This window comes from Arachis stenosperma, chromosome 2 (assembly GCF_014773155.1).
Source record: "Arachis stenosperma cultivar V10309 chromosome 2, arast.V10309.gnm1.PFL2, whole genome shotgun sequence".
In the NCBI taxonomy this organism is placed as follows: domain Eukaryota; kingdom Viridiplantae; phylum Streptophyta; class Magnoliopsida; order Fabales; family Fabaceae; genus Arachis; species Arachis stenosperma.
In genome coordinates, this window is record NC_080378.1 from 4,253,823 (window position 1) to 4,275,774 (window position 21,952).

A 21,952-nucleotide genomic window follows, 5' to 3' on the forward strand; every position below is an offset into this window, starting at 1 on the left:
GAGAGATGTAATATTTGGTATAGGTATAGAATAAATAAATAAATTATGTCATATAGGTTTGTCCTCTTGATTCTTTGCTGAACATAAGTTACAAAGTAAAGAAAGCACCTTAGCAATGAACTCTAAAAATACAAGAGAAAAATATTTCAGTGTTGTTATATTTAGGTAAGCACAATATAGCAAGTTTGAACCATGCTCTCAACCTTGTACTAGACTATGTTTCTTCTGGTTGTTCTACTTCTCTTTTTAGCAGGCACATGGGAAGGAAAACTTTTCTGCTTGAACTTTTGAACCAAGTTGTATACCTGCATATATAAAGCATCAAGAATATGAAACTTTAAGTTCAACCCTTAACTCACTAGAAGCAAAATATTTAGTAAAATAAATAATGTCTCTTAACTGATTTGATAGTGCACAATTATTTATAGCAGTTGTAGTTTAGAGTTTAATTATCTTAAAAAGTGTAAAAGAGTTTTATATTGTTGCCACTTAGATGCTTGCATTCGTAAGACCTTTTAGTATAAAATCACAATTTTGCTAATATAACAATACATAAAAGGATGTTAAAAAGCAAATCCTTTAGTTTATAAGGACCAATTCATATCATACAACTGGAAAAGATTATGTTAAGGTTGGAGTCTGAGCAAGCTACCTTTCTTACACTGGTTGTTAGTCCCATACTTGAAAGCGAATTGCCGTCAACACATTTCCAATTTGTAGTTTCATTTCCATGGCTACTCAACAAATCTTCTACTTTCCCTAACAAAAAATAAATCAACAGGTAATTAACGTTAATACCAAAAAGTACTGTGTGCACACCGAAGTCAAAATATATGCAATTAAAACACTTAAATCAAGAGCAGTTTTATTGAATCTTCCTCTTTCAAACTAAGGAATCATAGATACAAGGTAAATATAGTTGTGAAATGCCAATTCACCTGACTAAGTTTCAAGTGTAGCAGTTTGTGTAATAGGATATGGACTGTCATTTAAAGTTTACTATTAGAAACAAAAATATTTCTTAAGTTTTAGAGAGAAAGGGGTAGTGGTAAATGTTTTTTTTTTCCTTGGAGAATTAAAATACCGAAACCATCTTGCAATGCTAGATAGACAGGCACAAACCTTTCAATTGCAACACTAGTAACTCGACATACAACTTGAGGCGAATGTGACTGAAAATGTGAACAAATTCCCCAACATCTTCCCTCAAAACAATATTGCAAGTCCTTTTGCTTCTGGCGTCGATTTTGAGAACATTTTTCAAGAAGTAATTCGTTGCCTCTCTTCTAGCCGATGAAGCAGTTTCGCCATCCAAAGAGGCAGATGGAAACTCCCAGAGACCGGCAAGCAATCCTTCATCAGGCCTTTTTACAAGAATAAATTTGCTTGTCGACTGTTTTTCGTCTGACATTGTATCAGCTCCAAGTAACTCAACAACACATACAGCACTAAAGTCGCATCTTTGTTTAACCTTTGTGCCCTTTACAGGATAATCCGTTACCGCTACAGAAGTATCTTCTTTAGAAATTGACAGTGCTTTACAAAATTCTGATACTGGACATGATGAGCAGCTCGGATTCAAAGGCATGCACACGGTTGCCCCAAGTTCCATCAGTGATTGATTGAGGTCCCCTGGTCGGAGAGGATCGACCAACTGAGCTGCTACTTTCCTTAATCTCCGTATCAATCCCACAAAGAACAAAGAAAAGAAAGATAGTAAAGAAAAAGAAATACAAGCCTAAACATATAAGCTGAAAATTTGATTTGATGCATGAAAATATGCTTCGATTTTTCCATTTTCTCACATCAGTCTAAAGATCAGTTAAGGAAAAAAAAAATCATACAACTGAAAAGCTAAAACATGTTTCACCTTCTACGTAATAGTTTGCATTCTTTTGATGACATAAATAATTTGTTCTTGAAGTTCACAAAACTCACCAAAATCTCTTAACAGTTGCTGAATCTTTCGGATTAGCAGAAACGGCCCTTAATCTAGCAATCACCCTTACCACATTCCCATCAACAACAGGTACTGCCTGATAATTTAATCCATGAGTTTCCAATTGCAAGTTTCTAGGAACCAAAATCACAGAAACAGCCTACAAACCTCGTTGAATGCTATAGAGGCAATTGCTCCAGCTGTATACTCCCCAATTCCAGGAATCTTTTGTAGCATAGAAGCCATTTTAGGAATCCTTCCTCCTTCTGCAACGATTTTCTTCGCACCCTAACAGCAGGAAGGGAAACAATTTTCAAAGCTTAGAGCACATACTGGTATAAGGAAAAATCAAATGTTGTAACGAAAGATCACCTCAAAAAGAAAACGAGCTCTTCGATAGTAGCCCAAACCTGCCCACATTTCATTTACTTCCTGCACAAAGATGGTACCAATTGCGTTGGGAGGATACAATTAGTCTACCAACTACAACAAATGCTTCTCAGTTTTCAAAAGATTAAAAGGTAATTTGATATCTGTAATCCAAAGCACATAAAAATAATTCATTAACAAAAGAGTGAACAATGATAGATATAAACAAACAGAGGAACTACAACATTTTGAGCAATGTTCATGATAACTAGATAAAAAAAAAAATTTAAAAAAATCTAGAACTTGACAATCATAACTGAAAATAGCATTCGAATAGCAGAAATCTCTAGCAATTTAACTAACATCATTACAAAGGGTAGCAAGTAGCAAGAAAGGAATCAAAACCAATGAAAGATAAGTGATGGGAATAGTACCTCAAGAGAAGCTTGAGCTAGATGATGAATAGTGGGCCATTTCTTCATCCAACGGTTGTAATAAGCAATAACAGTCTGAACCCTTGTTTGTTGAAGCATCACCTCAGAAACCCACACACCATAAGCCCTCCTTTGCACCTCTTCATCATCTTCTTCTTCTTCTTCTTCATCATCGCCATTGGAAGCATTCTTGAAAGTTCTCCATGGAAGATCCCTGTGGTTGTTGTCATACCATTCCAACAAGGCTAGCCTCAGTTTGTGAATCTCATCTTTGGTGAATGAGGAGGAGCAAGAAGAAGGTGCTGAATCCTCTATGTCTTGTAGTTGAAGGTGTTCTTCCACCAAAGTTTGTTTCCTTTTTCTGTTGCTGACCCTAATAACAGTGGCCTTGGCCATGTTGTTCCTCTGAGACATTTTAACAAACAGTTGTGATGCAGAACTCAGAAGTGGGTTAACAGCTCTATCCAATGTTGTTGGCATTCAAATCAATAATCATGATGCAATCTATGAACTGTGATACAACTTCTTGGGAGATGGAGAGCTATGCAGAGCGGTAGGGCGCCCTCCCCCAATATTTGAATTATTATAAATCATTCTCAGGATTATCGTCAATTTTTTCCACTAGTTATTATTAGTATTATACAATACTTGTCAATTTTATATTTTTGAGTATCCACTAAAATTGGTTCCTAACAAATTTTAGAAAGTCCATAATATTTGCACTTTTTAGATTAAATTTTGTTGATTTGCGGATCGAATCTGAATTTAAGAAATTTTAAGTTAAACATTTTGATTCTCAACAAGTTTTTATTATTTAAGAGGTTTACGAAATAGATTGATTTTAAAAAAGATTAATTTATTTTATGATAATATTTGTTAAAAATCTAATTACACTATAATAATTTTTTTGAATTATATTTTATCAACACATATTAAACAATTTATTGTGAATGATAGATGGACTAAATTGGTGTCAGACATTTGTTCCTTCTCAATTTTATGTTTCTTAATAAGTGTTTACTAGATTTAAAAATATCCTCTAAATTACCTTCGGAGGCAAATTTTTTTAATAATGAAAAAAATTGTGTATAATCGAGTATCATAATTAATTGGTGTATTTTTTATATAATTTTTTTAATTTTAAATAATAAATTTGACCTTAAATTTAAAAAATCTGAGAATAAATTTTTATAGTGTACAAATTAGATAGTTTGATTTGTGATGAAATAAAAATATTTTTACTAAAATATAAATTTAACCTTTAGATTCGTATATTTAAAACATTTAAAATAAAAAATGATGAATTTGACTTTTAGATTTGTAAGTTTTTTTAAAAAAATAAAAATCACAAATCTAACCCTAAAATTTGTGGTATCGATAAAAAAAAAAGTTTACACAACACATTGTTAAAAAATACCATCTGAACTACAACACAAAAAGTCAAAAAATAAAAAGCACTGGATTAACAAAGAATGAAAATTCACCTGCGATTATTTTTATATATTATTGATAGTTGATAATAATGAGATAATTTAACATATTTGATTAAATTTTCATCTAACCATCTTTAATAATAAACTTTATACAAAAATAATTGCACGTGATGACGAAAGTTTAATCCAACCATATTTTTTAAATAAGAGATGAGGTTGGTTATTAGAAAAAAAAAATAAAAACAAAATTAACTCATTAAACTAATTTTAAAGATCAAAATACACATTACCTCTATCATCTATAAAACACATATCAATATGAACTCAAGAAAAGCTTTTTAAGCATATTCCAAAACTGATTAAATATAATATCTTGACTGTCTTCTTGAAGAAAAAGAAATGCATAGAACTTACTACACACCAAGTTATATATATTTTTGGTTGCCCACGTATTCTCAACTCGATAAGTTAAAGACTAATCCATTGCGGATCGGAGCTTCATTTAAGGGCTGCTGCATGCACAAGGCGGGATTCGAACCCCCGACACTTGTTTAAGCGGACGAGTAAGTTGACCACTCGACCAACCCAAGTTGATTACCAAGTTATATATATAAACTCACAGTAAATTAGTAATATACTTGATTACTAGCTAATCTGGTTAATAATGTAAAATTTTACACGACTATACACCAATTTTACTACTTGAAAAAAAAAAAAGAAAACAGAACAGCCACCAATTTTACTTCAAACTGAAAATGCTACGAAATTATAGAGACATGGTGTTACAACTTACAGGTTCTCTGAGGAACACAAACATGGAAAGAGGAAAATTACAGTGAAATCTCACAGAATATAGATAGGAAACTCAATAGTCATGCTAGCACATAGCCATAACTTATTACATCATGATCATAGTATCAAACTTAGATGTTTCCCAAACTGAGTTGAAATCACACATCTGTGCAATATTCTCTGGAAACAATTTATTGAGAAACTGAACTTTAATTTTGGCACCAGACCCCAGAGACCTTCCATCTTCAACTTCTTAAGAGCCTTTTTAATACAGAGCACAGAAAAGTTGAAAACCCACATCTGAGCAACATTATTTGGAGACTCCACAGTGGTTGCAGATTTTGAACACCTTTAAAAATGCCATGGATGGCTGAAAGCACACTAAACTGGACCTGATTAAAAGGTGAGGCGGAAACAAAATTAATCAATTAAAAAAATGTTCAATTTTGAGATTAGAGCAGGCAGTAAGAACCAGTCTTCCGACAAAAACAGAAACTCAAATAAACAAAGCAAACTTAAAAGAATTTTTAAAAAATTATTGCTGACTCTATTGAAAGTGTTAACTTAAAATGAATGTACTTAAATTGCATAACAAGCAAACTGAAACTATGAAATCAGAGTTGCATGCCATGCAGAGTCCACATATTTGACAAAGAAATATAGCTAGCTAATAGAAGATATTAGCTCCAACAATGTTTACCATAAGACAGTTTGAAGAATAGCTTACCTTAATCTGCTTTGTTTCTTGAAATCCAAGCTCTTCATCTATTCTTGCGCCTTTTCTTTTTCTAGTAGCAAAGGACATTCTTCAATAACTGGTTTCAGATTTTCCTTCCTCTTGATGTAGTCAGGAAGTGATTCTAACTTTTCACAGTTTACAACTGACAAAGAAGACAGTAGAGGCATAATATTCTTATCTCCACCATCGACATTGAGTCCAGTCCACTCTTCCCACTTATCCAACTTTATGAAGTGAAGCTTTCTCAATCTGGGAAATGCAATTGCATCAGACGAGGAGCCTTCGTTGCCAGCATCCTCATGGTTTAATCCTATTCCCAGAAATTGGAAATCTACCATCTTCACATTAGGCATATTCGTGATCTCAAATGATTCAAGGAATGGGAGTTTCCCTAAAGGGGGCAAAACATTGCATTTACTACATCTATGAAGCTTTAGGTGTGTTAGTTTGTTCAATTCCATCATCCAGTTGGAGAATGAACTTCCTCTGTAGTCAAATATTCCAAGGGATTGCAATTGAGGAGGTGCTTCTAAGCTATCAAGTAGGACTAGATCGTTGGCCTTCAATCTTACGATAGAAAACCACAGTTCCAAGCCACGCAGATTCTTCTTGTTCTTTAGACCAGCTCTTGTAGCCTCAGAAATTCAGTTTCACCACCCAATCCATCTATGGTAAGACATCCTTCGATATTATTTAGATTTTCCAAATCTCCAAGACTGCATGCTTTGCTTCTGCCACCACCACTGCACTCGAAGAATCGATTTAAGGTTCTCAACAAGGATAAGCTTGCAATCCCTTTTGGTAGGTAGCTAAGGCTTGTTGTGCAGAGAATCTCAAGATGTCGCAACTTGATCAATTTTCGTATACTTTTTGGCAGTTTGCGAAGACTAGCACATCCGTTGAGATTTAAAGTTTGCAAATTAAGCAAATTACTTATTGCAGAAGGCAACTTCTTTAGCTTATGATTGAAAGACAGGTTAAGGTACCTTAGATGTAGCAGTTCAGTTGCCTTCAATGGAAGCTTTTCTATTGGGCAATCGCTCAAATCCAACGCCCTGATCCTCTTCATACGACATAGACGGTTGGCAAGATTTGTTGGATCCATGTCGGAAAACTTGGACAAAACCATTAGAGTGTGTAGTTTATCTGCCTTGAGTTTACCTCCATTGTCAATTGAATCTAGGAAAGAGGTTTGATCTTCAAGATACAGGGTACAATAACGGGTACAATGACGATAACGAGCAGGCTCTGTTCCAGCGTCGTTGTCTCCGGACTCTTCACCAGGAAGCATTATGCGGCATTCGTTACGCGCACGATCTTGGATAAATTCATGCATTTTTTTCTCCAATTTGCATCTCAAGGCGCCCTCACCATCCAGTTCAAATTCTTGGAAAGCAGAGCAATCTCGCAATTGCTTGACGTATTTCCAGCCTTGTATTTCCATCTTGTCCTCTTCATGGGAGGCAATAAAGCCCTGTGCCATCCATAGTTTGACGAGCTTGTCTACTTGAATGGAGTGATTCTTAGGGAAGATGGAGCAATACAGCAAGCATTGTCTCAAAGCAGGAGACATTCTAGAATACAAGTTTTCACTCAACATGGATGCAGATGTCAAGTCGAACCCGGTTAGCTTCCTACTCATTAATGCACGCTGCCATTCTCCGAGAGATCTGCCGCGCAACATAACACCAAAAGATTTAGCAACAGCTGGCTTCCCCCCGCACTTTCCTGCGATTTTTCTTCCAACTTGGCCTAACGACCCTTCCAAATATGACTCATCCTGATCATCACCAAATGCGTGATGTTTGATAATTGACCAGCAAGCTTCGGGGGAGAGACGTGTCATAACCACGGTGTGTGTGGATTCTGCTACTTTTTTTGTTACTTCTGCGACTTCCTTCTTCCTGGTGATAATCAAAATTCTATGAAAGGAACCACGAAGCACGTTCATTAGATCTGACAAGTGGTTCGAATCTAGGTTGCTGACGTCTTCCAGAACAAGAAGGAGTTCGCTGTCTTTTATGAACTTATGAAGCTCAAGTTTCAATAATTCAAATTCATTGCCGGCGTATTTCTCTGGTGTTTCAGGAGCGAATTCCAGCATAGACTTAACAATTCGCTTCACATTGAATTGTTGAGAGACAGTTACCCATGCCATGTGATCCGTCCGTTGGCTATAATTCGGCTCAGGACTATAAATCGGAATCAATCTGGTTAAAACTAAATACACACGTGCAAGAGTGCGTGGAGAGTACGTGTTTTGTTCTCCTAACGAACTTATCATATACAATCAAATAACTACGTGCCAACCCAGATGGCACAGGAATCTCTCCGCAAATCTCTCTAAACAAGCTCACTAAGGAGTAGTTATTACATAATTAGACCCACTAAATAACAGCTCCACAATATCAGTACTACAACAATTCTATAAATACGTCCACCTCCAATCTTAGGTACACAACACGATTCATTCTGAGTTATTTGATATTCATCTTATACTCTTGCTAACTTGAGCGTTGGAGTCTCTTTGCAGGTCCCAACCTCTTCCGGTGTTCCTTGACGGCTGAAGTATAGCTCGGCATCTGTGCTCTTAGGACAGAAAACTCCATACACAAGGAAGAAGGAGTTATATCTCGGCACTAGAAGGAGTTATACCTCGCCTCAGATTACTAGACAGGAACACCATGAAATGAAATTTACTTTTCACTTGAGTACTGTTGTAGACATGTCGGGCCAGCGCGGTCGTTCCCATTCCAACCTCTTCTCTAACAAGACATATGCATCTATGAGATTCCTTAGTCAACTTTTTAATTAAGTCTTGAATTTCAGCATCTCGACCTGATCCGTCTGTTGGCTATAATTCGGCTCAGGACTATAAATCAAAATCAATCTGGTTAAAACTAAATACATACGTGCAAGAGTACGTGGAGAGTACGTGTTTTGTTGCAAGAGTACGTGGAGAGTACGTGTTTTGTTCTCCTAACGAACTTATCATATACAATCAAATAACTACGTGCCAACCCAGATGGCACAGGAATCTCTCCGCAAATCTCTCTAAACAAGCTCACTAAAGAATCTCTCCGCAAATCTCTCTAAACAAGCTCACTAAAGAGCAGTTATCACATAATTAGACCCACTAAATAACAGCTCCGCAATATTAGAATAATCGTACTACAACAATTCTATAAATACGTTCACCTCCATTCTTAGGTACAAAACACTATTCATTCTGAGTCATTTGATATTCATCTTATACTCTTACTAACTTGAGCGTTGGAGTCTCTTTGCAGGTCCCAACCTCCTCCTCCGGTGTTCCTTGACGACCGAAGTATAGCTCGGCATATGTGCCCTTAGGACAGAAAACTCCATACACACGGAGGAAGGAGTTATATCTCGGCACTAGAAGGAGTTATACCTCGGTTCAGATAACCAGACAAGAACATATGGCGCCCACCGTGGGGCCGAGTTTACTTAACCCCACTACTATTTTCTCTACCGAATTATTTATCTTATTTTGCAGGAGTAAAATAATCTACCTCCTCCTCCCACCGAGGCCGAGCGCTGTGAACAAAAGTTTAGCGGATGACCAAATTATTAAACTAAAAACAAAAACAACCGAGGCAATGAGGAGGAACAAAAAAATTCTAGTAATGATAACACTATACTTCGGAAGCTAAACCCGCGGTGATGGACATCCATGATAGACACCCAAAGCTCATCAGACGAGATACATACATTTTGTGACAATATTCTAACAAGTACAGGGAATATTTTTTTCTCAAAGGTGTATTTCAACTAAGTTCATACGTCTAAACACAGTTATGTGCTCTCTTTTATTAAATAAAATATTTTTACTGTTTTACTTTCAATTTTTTTATATTAATCTTTTTTGATCTGTAAGCCATTCAGTACACGATCAAATCAAAACCGAACTATACTCCAATTTTCGAACGCACAAGATATCAACCTATCTATTATGTTCAATTATTCCTAATGATCAACCATAAAGATTGGACACTCAAGCTCAAGTACAATTCACAGAAGTGATACTTTGATGCAATCATTCGACTTCAAAATCACTCATCCCTTTTATTTTATTTTATTTCTATTTTAGAATAATTTATGCATGTTTACTTTCAACCCATTTTATTTATGTTACAAATCTTTATTATTCACTCAATATTCAATAATTAATTGCTTTGGAAGAAATTCGTCAATAAATTATTGTGGGTCGGAAAAATTCTCAGAGACAATTGATCATTACATTCTCGGATCATACAATTGATTCGATCAACTAATACGAACGAACTTTTCAGTTCGCGTCAATCAAATACTATATGCCATCCATGAAAAATTGTTCTCAAACAGAAAAGTATCCCCCACATAATTATATTGATCGAACAACTCTTACCATTCAATTGTTTTTGAGTAAATGTCGAATAACTGTTTAAGTTTGGGGGCTACTACTCATTGAATAGCCATAACTATCTCACATTTTTTATTCATCTTTATTTATTTGTTTATCTATTTCATCTGTTACTACCAAATTTTTTTTTCTCTTTTTCAATCTAACAAGTTGAGCTTGGGGCTGCCATAATCACAATTCCGATTTATAGGTCGGAAGCTCAACCTGTTTAATTGAAAATTTTCACAGGTCAAGCTTGGGGGCTATGATCCGTCCGTTGGCTATAATTCGGCTCAGGACTATAAATCAGAATACGTGCAAAACACTATTCATTGCAAGAGTACGTGGAGAGTACGTGTTTTGTTCTCCTAACGAACTTATCATATACAATCAAATAACTACGTGCCAACCCAGATGGCACAGGAATCTCTCCGCAAATCTCTCTAAACAAGCTCACTAAAGAATCTCTCCGCAAATCTCTCTAAACAAGCTCACTAAAGAGCAGTTATCACATAATTAGACCCACTAAGTAACAGCTCCGCAATATTAGAATAATCGTACTACAACAATTCTATAAATACGTTCACCTCCATTCTTAGGTACAAAACACTATTCATTCTGAGTCATTTGATATTCATCTTATACTCTTACTAACTTGAGCGTTGGAGTCTCTTTGCAGGTCCCAACCTCCTCCTCCGGTGTTCCTTGACGATTGAAGTATAGCTCAGCATATGTGCCCTTAGGACAGAAAACTCCATACACACGGAGGAAGGAGTTATATCTCGGCACTAGAAGGAGTTATACCTCGGTTCAGATAAACAGACAAGAACAATCATGGGTTCTTCGTCATTTGAGGGAACTGCGGGCGAATGCAGATCTAATGGCTCCGGCTCAGCCTCGTCGGGTGCTGGATCCGAACTCGAACCAAGTTGCTCAGCCTCGTTGGCTGGAACCCGACTCGAACTAAGATGCAACTCTGACTTCTTCAATCAAGGCCTCAAACTCACAAATGATGATGCTGCTCGCCTCACGGTTTCCCACCTTGGGGGATTGGAAGAGTGGGAGGCCTAAAAAGTGTAACTTCTTCGCCGGTTGCAGCTCAAATTCTTCTGAAACACCAATTAACTCATAGCATAGATCTTTAATGCCTTGAAACCATGACTTCACTCGTGGAACCTTCAGTTTCTTCTCTGCGTCTTCGATGATATCCAGGACAGCATCAGATATCGTTGATGCCCTTGACCACATTTCTCTCTTAATCACCTTATGAGAATTCGCGTTCCTCAAAACCTTTACTCCCGCCATGATCACTGTATCGCCATTATTGCCCATTGTACATCACTTTTTTGGCGGATTATTTGAGTGTTTGAGCCCCCGTAATGTATGTATCTATTTTCTGTTAGTTGGTTGGTTTGGTTTAGAGTTTAGACTTAAGCTTAGGACAAGTCTATTGGCACGCGCCTCATGCATAATATATTCAATAATGCTCCACATCCAAGCAAAAAATACTGATTCACGCGCCTCCTCCAACCTCCAAATCGTTTGTGATTTATGCGCTAGATATAACGTCAACCTTACTTTGCTTAACGTAAACAAAGCTGCAAACTAAACCTTCGTTTCTGCTTGTGTTTGCTTTCTTCTTCTTCTTCTCTGCTTGCGTTCTTCCTTATTGATCTGCATTGATTTCAACGAAATAGGCTTCGTCGTTGTCCTCTGCTTGCATTTTCGTTCTTGTTGTTGTTCTTCTTTTCTGGTCGCATTCTTCGTTATTAACCTGCATTGACTTCAACGTAATAAGCTTCATTTTCTTCTTCGATCTGGATTTCTGAATCGAAACAATGAATGATTCAACTTTAAATAAGTTGAATGAGAGCGATTTGGATTATTATTCTGAAACGAATCAAGCTGATGAGGTTTGGATTATTCAATTTTGAATCGAATTGAATGGAATGTAATTCCTAATTCTATTTTGAATTGAATTGAATGGACGCATGTGTTCTGAATCTGAATTGAATTGAATTGACAAAATCTAAATTGTAGAAAGAGATATTTCGAATTTGATCTTATATAATGGATTATGTTTCGTTCAATCAGTAGTATACAATTGTTTTACCATAAGTACTTGTTTCGGTTCGTTATGCAAAAAGCTTTTTGAATTTAATTTTAATTTTATATATTGGATTATGTTTTGTTTACTCAATACTATAGAATTGTTTCACTATAATGACGTTTTCGGATTATGTTTCGTTCACTGAGAACTATAAAATTGTTTCACCATAATGATGTTTTCGGTTCATTATGCAGACCAGGTGTGTTGTGGATAAAAAATTTGTCCCAAAGGTGGGGATGATTTTCAAGACATTAGAAGAAGTCGGAAAGTTCTACAAACATTATTCCAAACATGTTGGTTTTCTACGAAAATAAAAAACACGACTTGGAAGGGAGACGAGGTTAAGAATCAACTAATCGTATGAAGTAGAGAGGGGAGGTGAAAATCCAAGATATCTCCAACTCTGAAGACAAACCCCTCAGCCGGGTTAAACTGTCCAGCCAAAATCTACGTACATATAATGAAGGACGTTAGTCTTTGGACAATTTCCAAAGTTATTCTAAATCACTCACACCCTTGCTGTCCAGACCGTGCAGAGATGCTCAAACAACACAATGAGCTAAGCATGTTTGTGTGTCGAACCATCGAAACCAACGAGGAAGCCGGAATTAGACCGAGCAAAACTTACCAATCGTTCGTAGCAGCAGCCGAAAGTCACCGGAACTCAGTTTTATAGAAAAAGACATGAGGAATTACATCACAAGGGAAGTACGGAATGTTTCCGAACAAGATGATGCTAAAGAATTCGGGAAGTACCTACTAAGAATAAAAGAGAAGAACCAAAATTTCTTTTTCGAGCTCAACCTCGAAGGCAATCACTCCATCAAACATGCATTCTGGGCCAATGCAAGAAGCATGGCTGCATGCGAGTATTTTGGAGATGTGGTTTCATTCAACACCACCTACAACATAAACAGGTATTCAGTTCACCCAACTTCAGTACTTACGTTCACTATATGCACAAGTTTCGGTTCATCTAACCGTGAGATTGTCCATGTATGCAAGTACAATATGGTTTTTGGTTCATTTGTGGGAGTGAATCACCACGGTCAGTCAACACTTCTTGGATGCGCACTAATGAAAAACAAGGACACCAATCATTCAAATGGCTATTCGAGTATTGGTTTCGTTGCATGGGAGGGAAGCCACCAAAAGGCATTCTCAGCGACCAATGCGCATCGATGCAAAGGGCCATCGAGTTGTCCATGCCAACAACAATTCACCACTGGTGCATCTGGCACATTATGAAGAAGATCCCAAACAAACTAAACGGCTACAAGCGACACGAAAAAATCGAACAAGAGATGAGCCACGTCGTTTGTAACTCATTCACAAAAGATGCATTAGACAGAAGCTGGAATGATTTCCTCACAAAGTACAACTTAGGAGGCAACAAGTGGCTTTCTGGTAACTGAGGTTTCAATTTGGATTATTTTCATGCCTTTACCTTTTTGGGTAAAAACATGCGGATCGGATCGGATATCGGGTATATCCGCATAATTAAAAAAACTATTTTAAGATTCTATTTAACTGTTTTTATAAAAAATATCCAGAGAATTCATTGTTTATCTGTTTAAGCCTATTTACTCCTAAAATATTATCAATAATAATTCTCTTGAATAACAAAAATACAATATTTAAGTTTAATTATTCTAAGTTGAAGTACAATATAAAAAATTAAAAACAAAATAGCATAAAATTCATAAAATAACACACTAAAATTCATATCACATTAGGATTTACTTTCTTAAACTATACTATTTATATGTGATGTGCGGATATGCAGATTTGCGGATCGGATCCGCGGATATCACTGCCAAATCCGCAATCCGATCCTAGCATAGTGCGGATCCGATCCGATGGCTCTGCGGATCGGATAATATCCGCAAAATTCGGATCGGATGCGGATAAATACCGCAGATATGCGGATATTATCCGATCCATGTGCAGCCCTAGTTTTTGGCATTTCAGTGGGCTAACAGCTTCAGCGTACCGAATCCGTGCCCAACAAATTATTTGGAACTACTTCTTCATCTTCACTGTAAGCTTTGATAAACCAACACACAGTTCCGTTACAAAGCCCGCAAGCATTAAATTTCCGATCACTTGTTGAGATCATATCATGGCTGGTGCACTTGTTGGTGGAGCTTTTCTTTCTGGCTTCATTAACGTTGTCTTTGACAGGTTCCTTACAACTGATACTGTCAACTTGGTCCTGGGAAAGAAGCTTGGCTCTGACTTGATTCAAAGGCTGAAGACCGCTCTCTTGGGTGCTGAAGCTCTTGTTACTGATGCTGAGATGAAGCAGTTTGGCAATCCATCGGTGAAGAAGTGGCTCGATAATCTCGGGGATGCTGTTTACTGTGCTGAGGACTTGCTGGACAGTGTCCTCGCCAAAGCTGCCATACAAAAGGAGGAAAGTTCTCCCTGGTGGTCCCCTAGCTTCGATGACATGTTAGAGAAGATGGAAGGGGTAGTTAGAAGAATAGAGGATCTTGGAAAACAAAAAGATTTCCTTGGTCTTGAAAAGATTCCCACTGGTAGCCCAATTGGTATACAACAGCGAGCAGGAGTTCATGAAAGGGTTTGATCTTAAAGCATGGGTTTGTGTTTCGGCGAATTTTGATATCATTGAGACTACAGAGAATATCTTAAAGGAGATCCTTGGAGATACTTTTAGTGTTGATGATTTCAATTCACCTCAATATGCTTTGAAAGAAGAATTGTGGAACAAGAAGTTCTTTATTGTTCTGGATGATGTTTTTAGTGTTGATGGTGACAAATGGAGTAATTTTATGACCCCTTTTCAATATGGGAATAAGGGAAGTATTGTTCTTTTGATTACTCAAGAGGAAAACGTTGTTTCAGCAGTTAAGGATTGTCGCCCTTATTTTCTCAATGAGTTGTCTGACGACAATTGTTGGTCGGTGTTTGCAGAAAATGCATCTTTCCCAGAATCAAATGGGAACAAGGAGCTTGAAAGCATAGGTCGAGAGATTGTCAAGAAGTGTGATGGCGTGCCATTAGTTGCAGGAATACTTGGAGGCTTGTTTCGTACAAGGCATGATGTTGATGAATGGAACAAGATATTAAGGAGTGCTATTTGGGAATTTCCGGTGGCGAAGAGTAAGATTATTCCAGCATTACTGATAAGTTACTTCCATCTTCCTGCAGATTTAAAGCCTTGTTTCCTTTATTGTTCGTTGTTTCCAAAAGGCTATTTTTTTCATAAAGATGAATTAATCTTGTTGTGGATGGCTGAAGATATTTTACAACCACCAAAGAGAGGATATACTTTAGAAGAAATTGGTTGCAAGTATTTTGATGAACTAATTTCTAGATTATTTTTCAAAAGGGTTCAGGGTCAAGACAATTATTTTGTGATGCACAATATCTTGCATGACTTAGCAATATCCCTTGCTGGAGATTACTATTGCAACTTGAAAGAACTTGGCGAAGAAGCGGAGATAGGGATTCTGACTCAACATTTGTCATTTGGAAGATTGAATAGTCCAAACTCAAAAATACTTAATTCCGTTGCTTCGTTGAAATCTTTGAGAACATCCTTGTATGTCGTCGATTTGTTTAGCATGAGAAGCATAGCATCAAAGCTGAATTGCTTGAGAGTTTTATCCTTTTATGAACTTGATGTATTGCCTGATTTAATAGGTTCATTGATTCATCTACACTATTTGAATCTCTCTTGGACCAATATTAAGACATTGCCCGAGTCCTTATGTAACTTGTACAGTCTACAAACATTAAAGTTGTGTGAATGTATTAAGTTGACCATGTTGCCTAGGGGCATGCATAAGCTTGTGAATTTAAGGCATCTTGATGTTAGAAAAACTCCTTTGAAAGAAATGCCGGGAGGAATAAGCAAATTGAAAGAGTTGCAATTCTTAAGTGATTTTGTTGTGGGCAGACAAGAAGAGAATGGAATCCGAGAATTAGGAGGGCTTTCAAATCTTCACGGATCACTTGGGATTCAGAAATTGGAGAATGTGGTTGATGCCAATCAGGCAAGGAGTGCAGGGATAGATAAGAAGCATATTGACGAGTTATTGTTGAAATGGTCTTCAGACGATGATATGGTTTTAATAAATGCACAAACTGAAATACAAATACTTGACAGCTTAAAACCTCACAACGGCTTGAAAGAGTTGAGAATATGGGGATACAAGGGTCCAATATTTCCAGATTGGTTGGGGCACTGTTACTACGAAAACATGACAAGTGTATCTCTGTTAGATTGCAAGAATTGCTTCATGCTGCCTTCACTTGGACACCTGCCTTCTCTAAAGTCCCTCCGCATTCAAGGTTTTGATCAGCTGAGGAGTATTGGCGAGGAGTTTTACAAGAATGAAGCACCGTTTCCCTCACTGGAGACTTTGGAGTTATATAACATGCCATGGTGGGAGGAGTGGCACTTTCCTGGCTCAGAAACTTTTCCTCGACTCCGGAAGCTTCAATTAAGAAATTGTCCAATGTTAAAGGGAAAAATGCTTAATGCCGTATTCTGGGGAATCGTTTTGAAAGTTCCAGAAGGACGGAGAGAGATGATACTTAACAGCGATACTTTTTCAATTAAGGCAATGAGCATCAACAATCTAAGTTACCTCCAAGAAATACACATCTCAAGGTGTCGGTCTCCTTTATCCTTTCCGGACAATTGTTTGCCCAAATCTTTGCAAAAGCTGACAATCATGGATTCCAGAATGCTGGAATTTCCGCAGCAACAGCCACAGATCAAGCATGATTTGGTAGAGCTACAAATACAAGACAGCTGCGATTCACTCACCTCGCTATCATTGGATTCCTTTCCCAAACTCAAGAATCTTGAGATATCCTTGTGTCGGAATCTGGAATCAGTTTCAATGTCAGATACACCACACGCTTCTCTTCAACGTCTCACCATCAATGGATGCCACAAATTAGTGTCATTTGCAGGAGAAGGACTGGCTGCACCCAACTTGACTCATCTCAGCGTCACATATTGCGACAAGTTGGAGGCATTTCCGAGTCACAAGAATGCTTTTCCAAGTTTACATTCTCTCTGCATACAAGCTTGCCAGAAAATGTGTAAGGTGCCAGAGGGTGGTTTGCCGCCTAACTTGAAAGAACTTGTTGTGGAAGGTAGCGACGAATTAATGAAAGATCTATCATGGATGGCCAACTTGGTCGCCCTCACTGAGCTTACTTTGGATTTTTGTTGCGTGAGGTCATGCACACAGGTTGGGTTGCTGCCTCAGCTTCCCTCCCTTACCAGTTTGCACCTCTGTTACTTTCAAAATCTGGAGACTTTGGAGTGCAACAAGCTTTTTTGCCTCACTTCGCTCCAACAATTACACATTTCATACTGTCCAAAGCTGGAGAACATGGAAGGAGAAGAGTTGCCTCCCTCTCTCTTGCTACTCACAATTGAAGACTGTGGTTTGCTGGGAGAACACTGCAAGAACAAGCATCAACTAATTTGGCCCAAAATTGCCCACATCCCCACCATTCAAGTCAATGGCCAACAAATTTCCTGAGTAGAGAACACTGATCAGGTATTTCTCTAATCTTTCATGTTTGTCATTACCATAATTAAATTCATACATGCATAAGTGATACTTATTAACCATCATATCATATTTTTCTATAAAATTGCATTTAAATAGGAACATAAGAATTAATTGCCATGAATTAAAATTTCAAAGAGAGGGAATATCTTTTCTTGAGCATCCATCATTTAAGAATTTTTTTTTAAGATGTATGGATGAATCAGATTTAATGTTGTGACCATCTTCTCTACATTCCCAAGTGCAGCAAACACTTTTTGGAGCAAGCGCTTTTTGGAGTTCCTCTCTACATTCCCATTATCATCAAGTGAATGATCGGATGGTCAAATATTCTTTTGTTCAAATGGAGATTCTTCACTCCTAATGCTTCAAGTAGAACTGCTGGAAAAACTGTCATTTCTTTCATTTTGTTGATGTGTGTCTGTCCTTGCATAAGAGTTGTGTATGTATGCTTATTAGTACTTCTAAGTTTTGAGACATCTTCGTAGCTTTGATTTGGATAATAGTTACCTTCCTGTGGGTTTTTTTTATCTCTCACCTTGAGAGGTTTTTTCCCACATTAAACTTTGGTGTGACTATATTATGTTTGGGTGCTTCTATATTATGCCTTTGTCAGGTCTATTCCTTCTCACTATTCTTAGAGTGAAGTCAAATGTAATTAAGTATATTGCCTATGAACCATAAATATATAGGATTCACAAGATTAGAAGGTTAAGAAAATTATATTAAGTCAAAAATTAAAGTGAGTAATTAAGCTGGTATATATGTAGTGTTATGTATGTAAGTTCAACTTTGTGCTAGAGTGCATGATTGGGTTCAAGTGTATGTTATTAATTTGTTAATCAAAGGCATAAGTAATTGGTATGAGCTAGCTGCCTCCCAAATAAATTTGAAAACTTTGACTCTACTATTGTATTATTTGTTCTCATTTACTACATTTAAATAATGCAACTTATCCAACTACTTTTATAATCTGTGGGGAGTCATTTGAAGACAGAAACCAGAACATGATATTCACATACATGCATTTAAGAGGTAAAAGGGAGAGGGCACTGAATCCAAGTTTGAGTAGCAGTGGCTACTATTGTTTGTTCATAAATAAACTACTGTGTATTCCAGGTCTATAATAATGTGTATAATTACTAAAATGCCCAGAGTGAAACTAAACATCCCAAATTAGCAAAGAAATTCAGAGACAGTAAAAAGAAGCAAGCTAGTTAGGAAAGAAGGTAATTAAAACGAGTTGAATTTGTAATTTGTGCACTTCTGAGGTCTGACTGTCTATTTATTGATCCATGAAGAGCTTATTAGGATCAATTTTGTTATTTATGCTTGATATGTAACAAAAAGGACAAAGCAATTTTAACATTCTGTTACAAAATTACTAAAATTATACAACTATAGAAGTGTTTTCTCGCTGTGATGGTACTCTATCAGTGTATTGAAGAAATTATTATTATAAGTTGATAAAATAATTGGAAAAAAAATCAATATTAGTTGCCAATTCTCAAATGAGAAATATTTATAGACAAAAAGAAAAGAAAAGAAAAAGACTTATTTTAGGTTGCAGGAACAATCTCTATTTTGTTATTACTATTTCCAATTGATCAACAACAGGCACCAATTTGCTTAGAAATATACAGATGCAGCACAAACAAAGTCAGGGTGAAAAACAAGATATATGCACCAATTGATTATTGTCTTCATCAGTCTTGCACTATCATATTGTCTTATGTCTTATATTTTTATTATGATGCCTTTCTTTGGAAAGTTCACTCAGTTAATGTTTTTGAGAAGATGCTGATTAATAGAAAGACAAGGCCAGGTAGAGAATAAATTACAAGATACTTGGTTACAAAACCTCATAAAGAAATGATAGTTGGACCTCAACCAACTTAAAATCAAGATAACTCTGTTGTCATGCATTGATAATTCCATCCTTTTCGTTCTTCATTACCATCAAGGAGTAGTTTCGCTGTCCTTCTGCGAATCGAATACTTAGTTTTGCGTAGATTTCTTACATGTGCTGAGAATATCTGCATAGATTTTCAGTGCATTAAAGACATTCTTCTTCATGGAGGAAAGAATGTTTCTAGTTAAGTGTAAAAAATTTTATATATCTCATATTCTATTATGTTTCAAATTTGTGAACTATCAGTTTGTAACTTTCATTTGAGTTTTGTTAACTAGTTTAATGATAATTGTTATATAGATAATGTAGTTTCTAAGTTGAAGGGAATCGAGTGCAGAGTGTAAGGATTATATGTAGTTTCTAATTTCTACAATTTAAACCCATCATTTTAAAATCATACGAAAAACCCCTCTGTTCCTTCTCTGCATTATTGATAAGATATTCCAAAATAATTTTACTTCCCATATTGTCATGATTGCTTTTAATTGAACGATGATTTAGGACAATGATATGCTAATAATTGTTGCCCAGCTCAAGGAAAAATAAGTTTCCCTATTAGAAAATATGTAATTGTTATATATATATATATATATATATATATATATATATATATATCAGCCTACTCCAATGCTACCATGTCCATACTCGAATTTATTCAACCTCTTAAATTAAGATCAAGTCAGTTAGCAAAAAAACTAAGAATACTAATTAATACAAGAGAAAGAAAGCTTTGGTAGAAAGAACACTTTATTACTCAAGTGTTTATTACAAATGATTCACACATGACTCACTCTAACTCTCATATTCTATTTATAGCCATCTACCTATGGATGGTTAGAATTAAATCTAATCAACGATCCAGATTAATCATGTAGAACATTCATTACAATTTACAAATATCTAACATACCACAACTTTCTAAATACTTTTAGATTATTTCATACTATTCTTCATATTTCTATATACATTAAGACTCTTCTAGAATATTCTATGACCTTCTAGAGTCTTCTAAAACTTTTTAAGGTATTTCGAAACCTTCCAAGACATTCTAGAACATTTCGAAATCATCTAAAGAATTCTCAAACACTTTAGCAAACTATACAAACATCATTAAATCTAAGTAACCTTCTAAAATTTACCGTGATACTATAGAAATATATTTGGTGTTTCATAAAAAATATTATATTATTATAAAAAGTGTGATTATATGTTTATTGTAAGTGTGATTATTCTATTAAATTTATGACAAGTTTAATTATTCTAATAATTAATTATTTAATCGAAAAATATATATAAATCAATATGTATAAATATACACCTATAATATTTTTTTTTATTCAGTTATATACATGCATGTAAAGTATTTTTCATAACTTTTAGTACTTATGAAAAAATAAAAAGAATAAAAGTCAAATTAGTAATCAAGGAATTTCAGATTAAACACTTTAGTATTTAATAAATTTTTATTATTTTAAAATATTCAATAATTATTTTGTCATTTAAATTGATTTTTCTATTGCTTTTAAAAAATATACTAGATAAATAAATTTTTAATAAATTTAGTATGAGACAATTAAACTTTAAAATATTATTATAAAATAAATTAATTTCTTCCAACACATCAACAATCAATTCGTCTAACTTCTAAAAAAAAAAAATTAAAGTATGCGACATAAAAATTTTTAAAATTAAATGAAGTGTTTCCTCTTAAAAAAACTCAACACGGAATCCTACATTAAAAGAGAGAAATTATTACCATAATAGAAAAGAAGAAAGAAAAATTTTTTACCAAAATAATAAGAAAAAGACTCCGCAATATTAATATACCATGCTTTTTTTTTCTTTTTTTTTATTGTCTAAAATCATAGGGAATAAGACCTCCCAGCATTTTGGACAGCAGTGTAACTAAGCGAAATAATTTGAGTCCAGCAGAATCCACATGAGACAGAGTTTGCAGAGTGAAATTATGTTGGAATCTGATTTCACCGAATGAGAGAAAAGTAGAAAACACAGGAATGGAATACATCCACCCATCACTCATCCTTGGACTTTACTTATACACTCCCACCAATCACAATTTCCGTAACAATTGGCCAAACATACTAACACATAAATTTTCAATAATATTATTCATGCATCAAGATTTTTTTTATATTTGTAAAAAATACAATTATTATTAAAATATTATGTATTTGTATTATTTTTAATTAACAAAACAAAAAATATATATTAGTGTTAAACTTTTTAGTATGAATAAA

The 21,952-nt window shown here is 35.5% G+C and overlaps 3 protein-coding genes across 5 annotated transcripts; 1 reads left to right on the forward strand and 2 right to left on the reverse strand.

The window, feature by feature from the left end:
• Nucleotides 1–37: 37 nt before the first annotated feature.
• Nucleotides 38–3,411, reverse strand: LOC130961753 (adenine DNA glycosylase). Its single transcript, XM_057887749.1, has 7 exons — nt 2,743–3,411; nt 2,312–2,371; nt 2,108–2,227; nt 1,939–2,036; nt 1,123–1,670; nt 653–759; nt 38–305 (listed from the first exon to the last, which is right to left on the reverse strand). Exons 1-7 carry the CDS (start codon nt 3,220–3,222, stop codon nt 210–212), a joined length of 1,509 nt encoding a protein of 502 aa, XP_057743732.1. The 5' UTR covers nt 3,223–3,411; the 3' UTR covers nt 38–209.
• Nucleotides 3,412–6,322: 2,911 nt separating this feature from the next.
• LOC130962400 (disease resistance protein RGA2-like) lies at nt 6,323–7,864 on the reverse strand. Its single transcript, XM_057888617.1, has one exon. It carries the CDS (start codon nt 7,862–7,864, stop codon nt 6,323–6,325), a length of 1,542 nt encoding a protein of 513 aa, XP_057744600.1.
• Nucleotides 7,865–14,235: 6,371 nt separating this feature from the next.
• On the forward strand, nt 14,236–18,638 carry LOC130960568 (putative disease resistance protein At3g14460). 3 transcript variants are annotated; one of them, XM_057885997.1, is made up of 3 exons: nt 15,079–15,347; nt 15,577–17,770; nt 18,030–18,638. In XM_057885997.1, exons 1-2 carry the CDS (start codon nt 15,298–15,300, stop codon nt 17,750–17,752), a joined length of 2,226 nt encoding a protein of 741 aa, XP_057741980.1. In that variant the 5' UTR covers nt 15,079–15,297; the 3' UTR covers nt 17,753–17,770; nt 18,030–18,638. The 3 variants fall into 3 exon arrangements, with proteins under 3 accessions (XP_057741979.1, XP_057741978.1, XP_057741980.1); XM_057885996.1 differs by having other exon boundaries at nt 14,236–17,770; nt 18,025–18,638; XM_057885995.1 differs by having other exon boundaries at nt 14,236–17,770.
• Nucleotides 18,639–21,952: the final 3,314 nt, after the last annotated feature.

Bases quoted from the DNA above. Each gene is read 5' to 3' on its own strand.
- LOC130961753 (XM_057887749.1), bottom strand. From the start codon at position 3,222: ATGCCAACAACATTGGATAGAGCTGTTAACCCACTTCTGAGTTCTGCA. The intron at 2,372-2,742 runs GTACTATTCCCA...ATCTTTGTGCAG, and splicing joins TAGCTCAAGCTTCTCTTGAG to GAAGTAAATGAAATGTGGGC. The intron at 760-1,122 runs GTTTGTGCCTGT...ATTTTTTGTTAG, and splicing joins ACTAGTGTTGCAATTGAAAG to GGAAAGTAGAAGATTTGTTG.
- LOC130962400 (XM_057888617.1), bottom strand. From the start codon at position 7,864: ATGGCATGGGTAACTGTCTCTCAACAATTCAATGTGAAGCGAATTGTT.
- LOC130960568 (XM_057885996.1), top strand. From the start codon at position 14,798: ATGAAAGGGTTTGATCTTAAAGCATGGGTTTGTGTTTCGGCGAATTTT.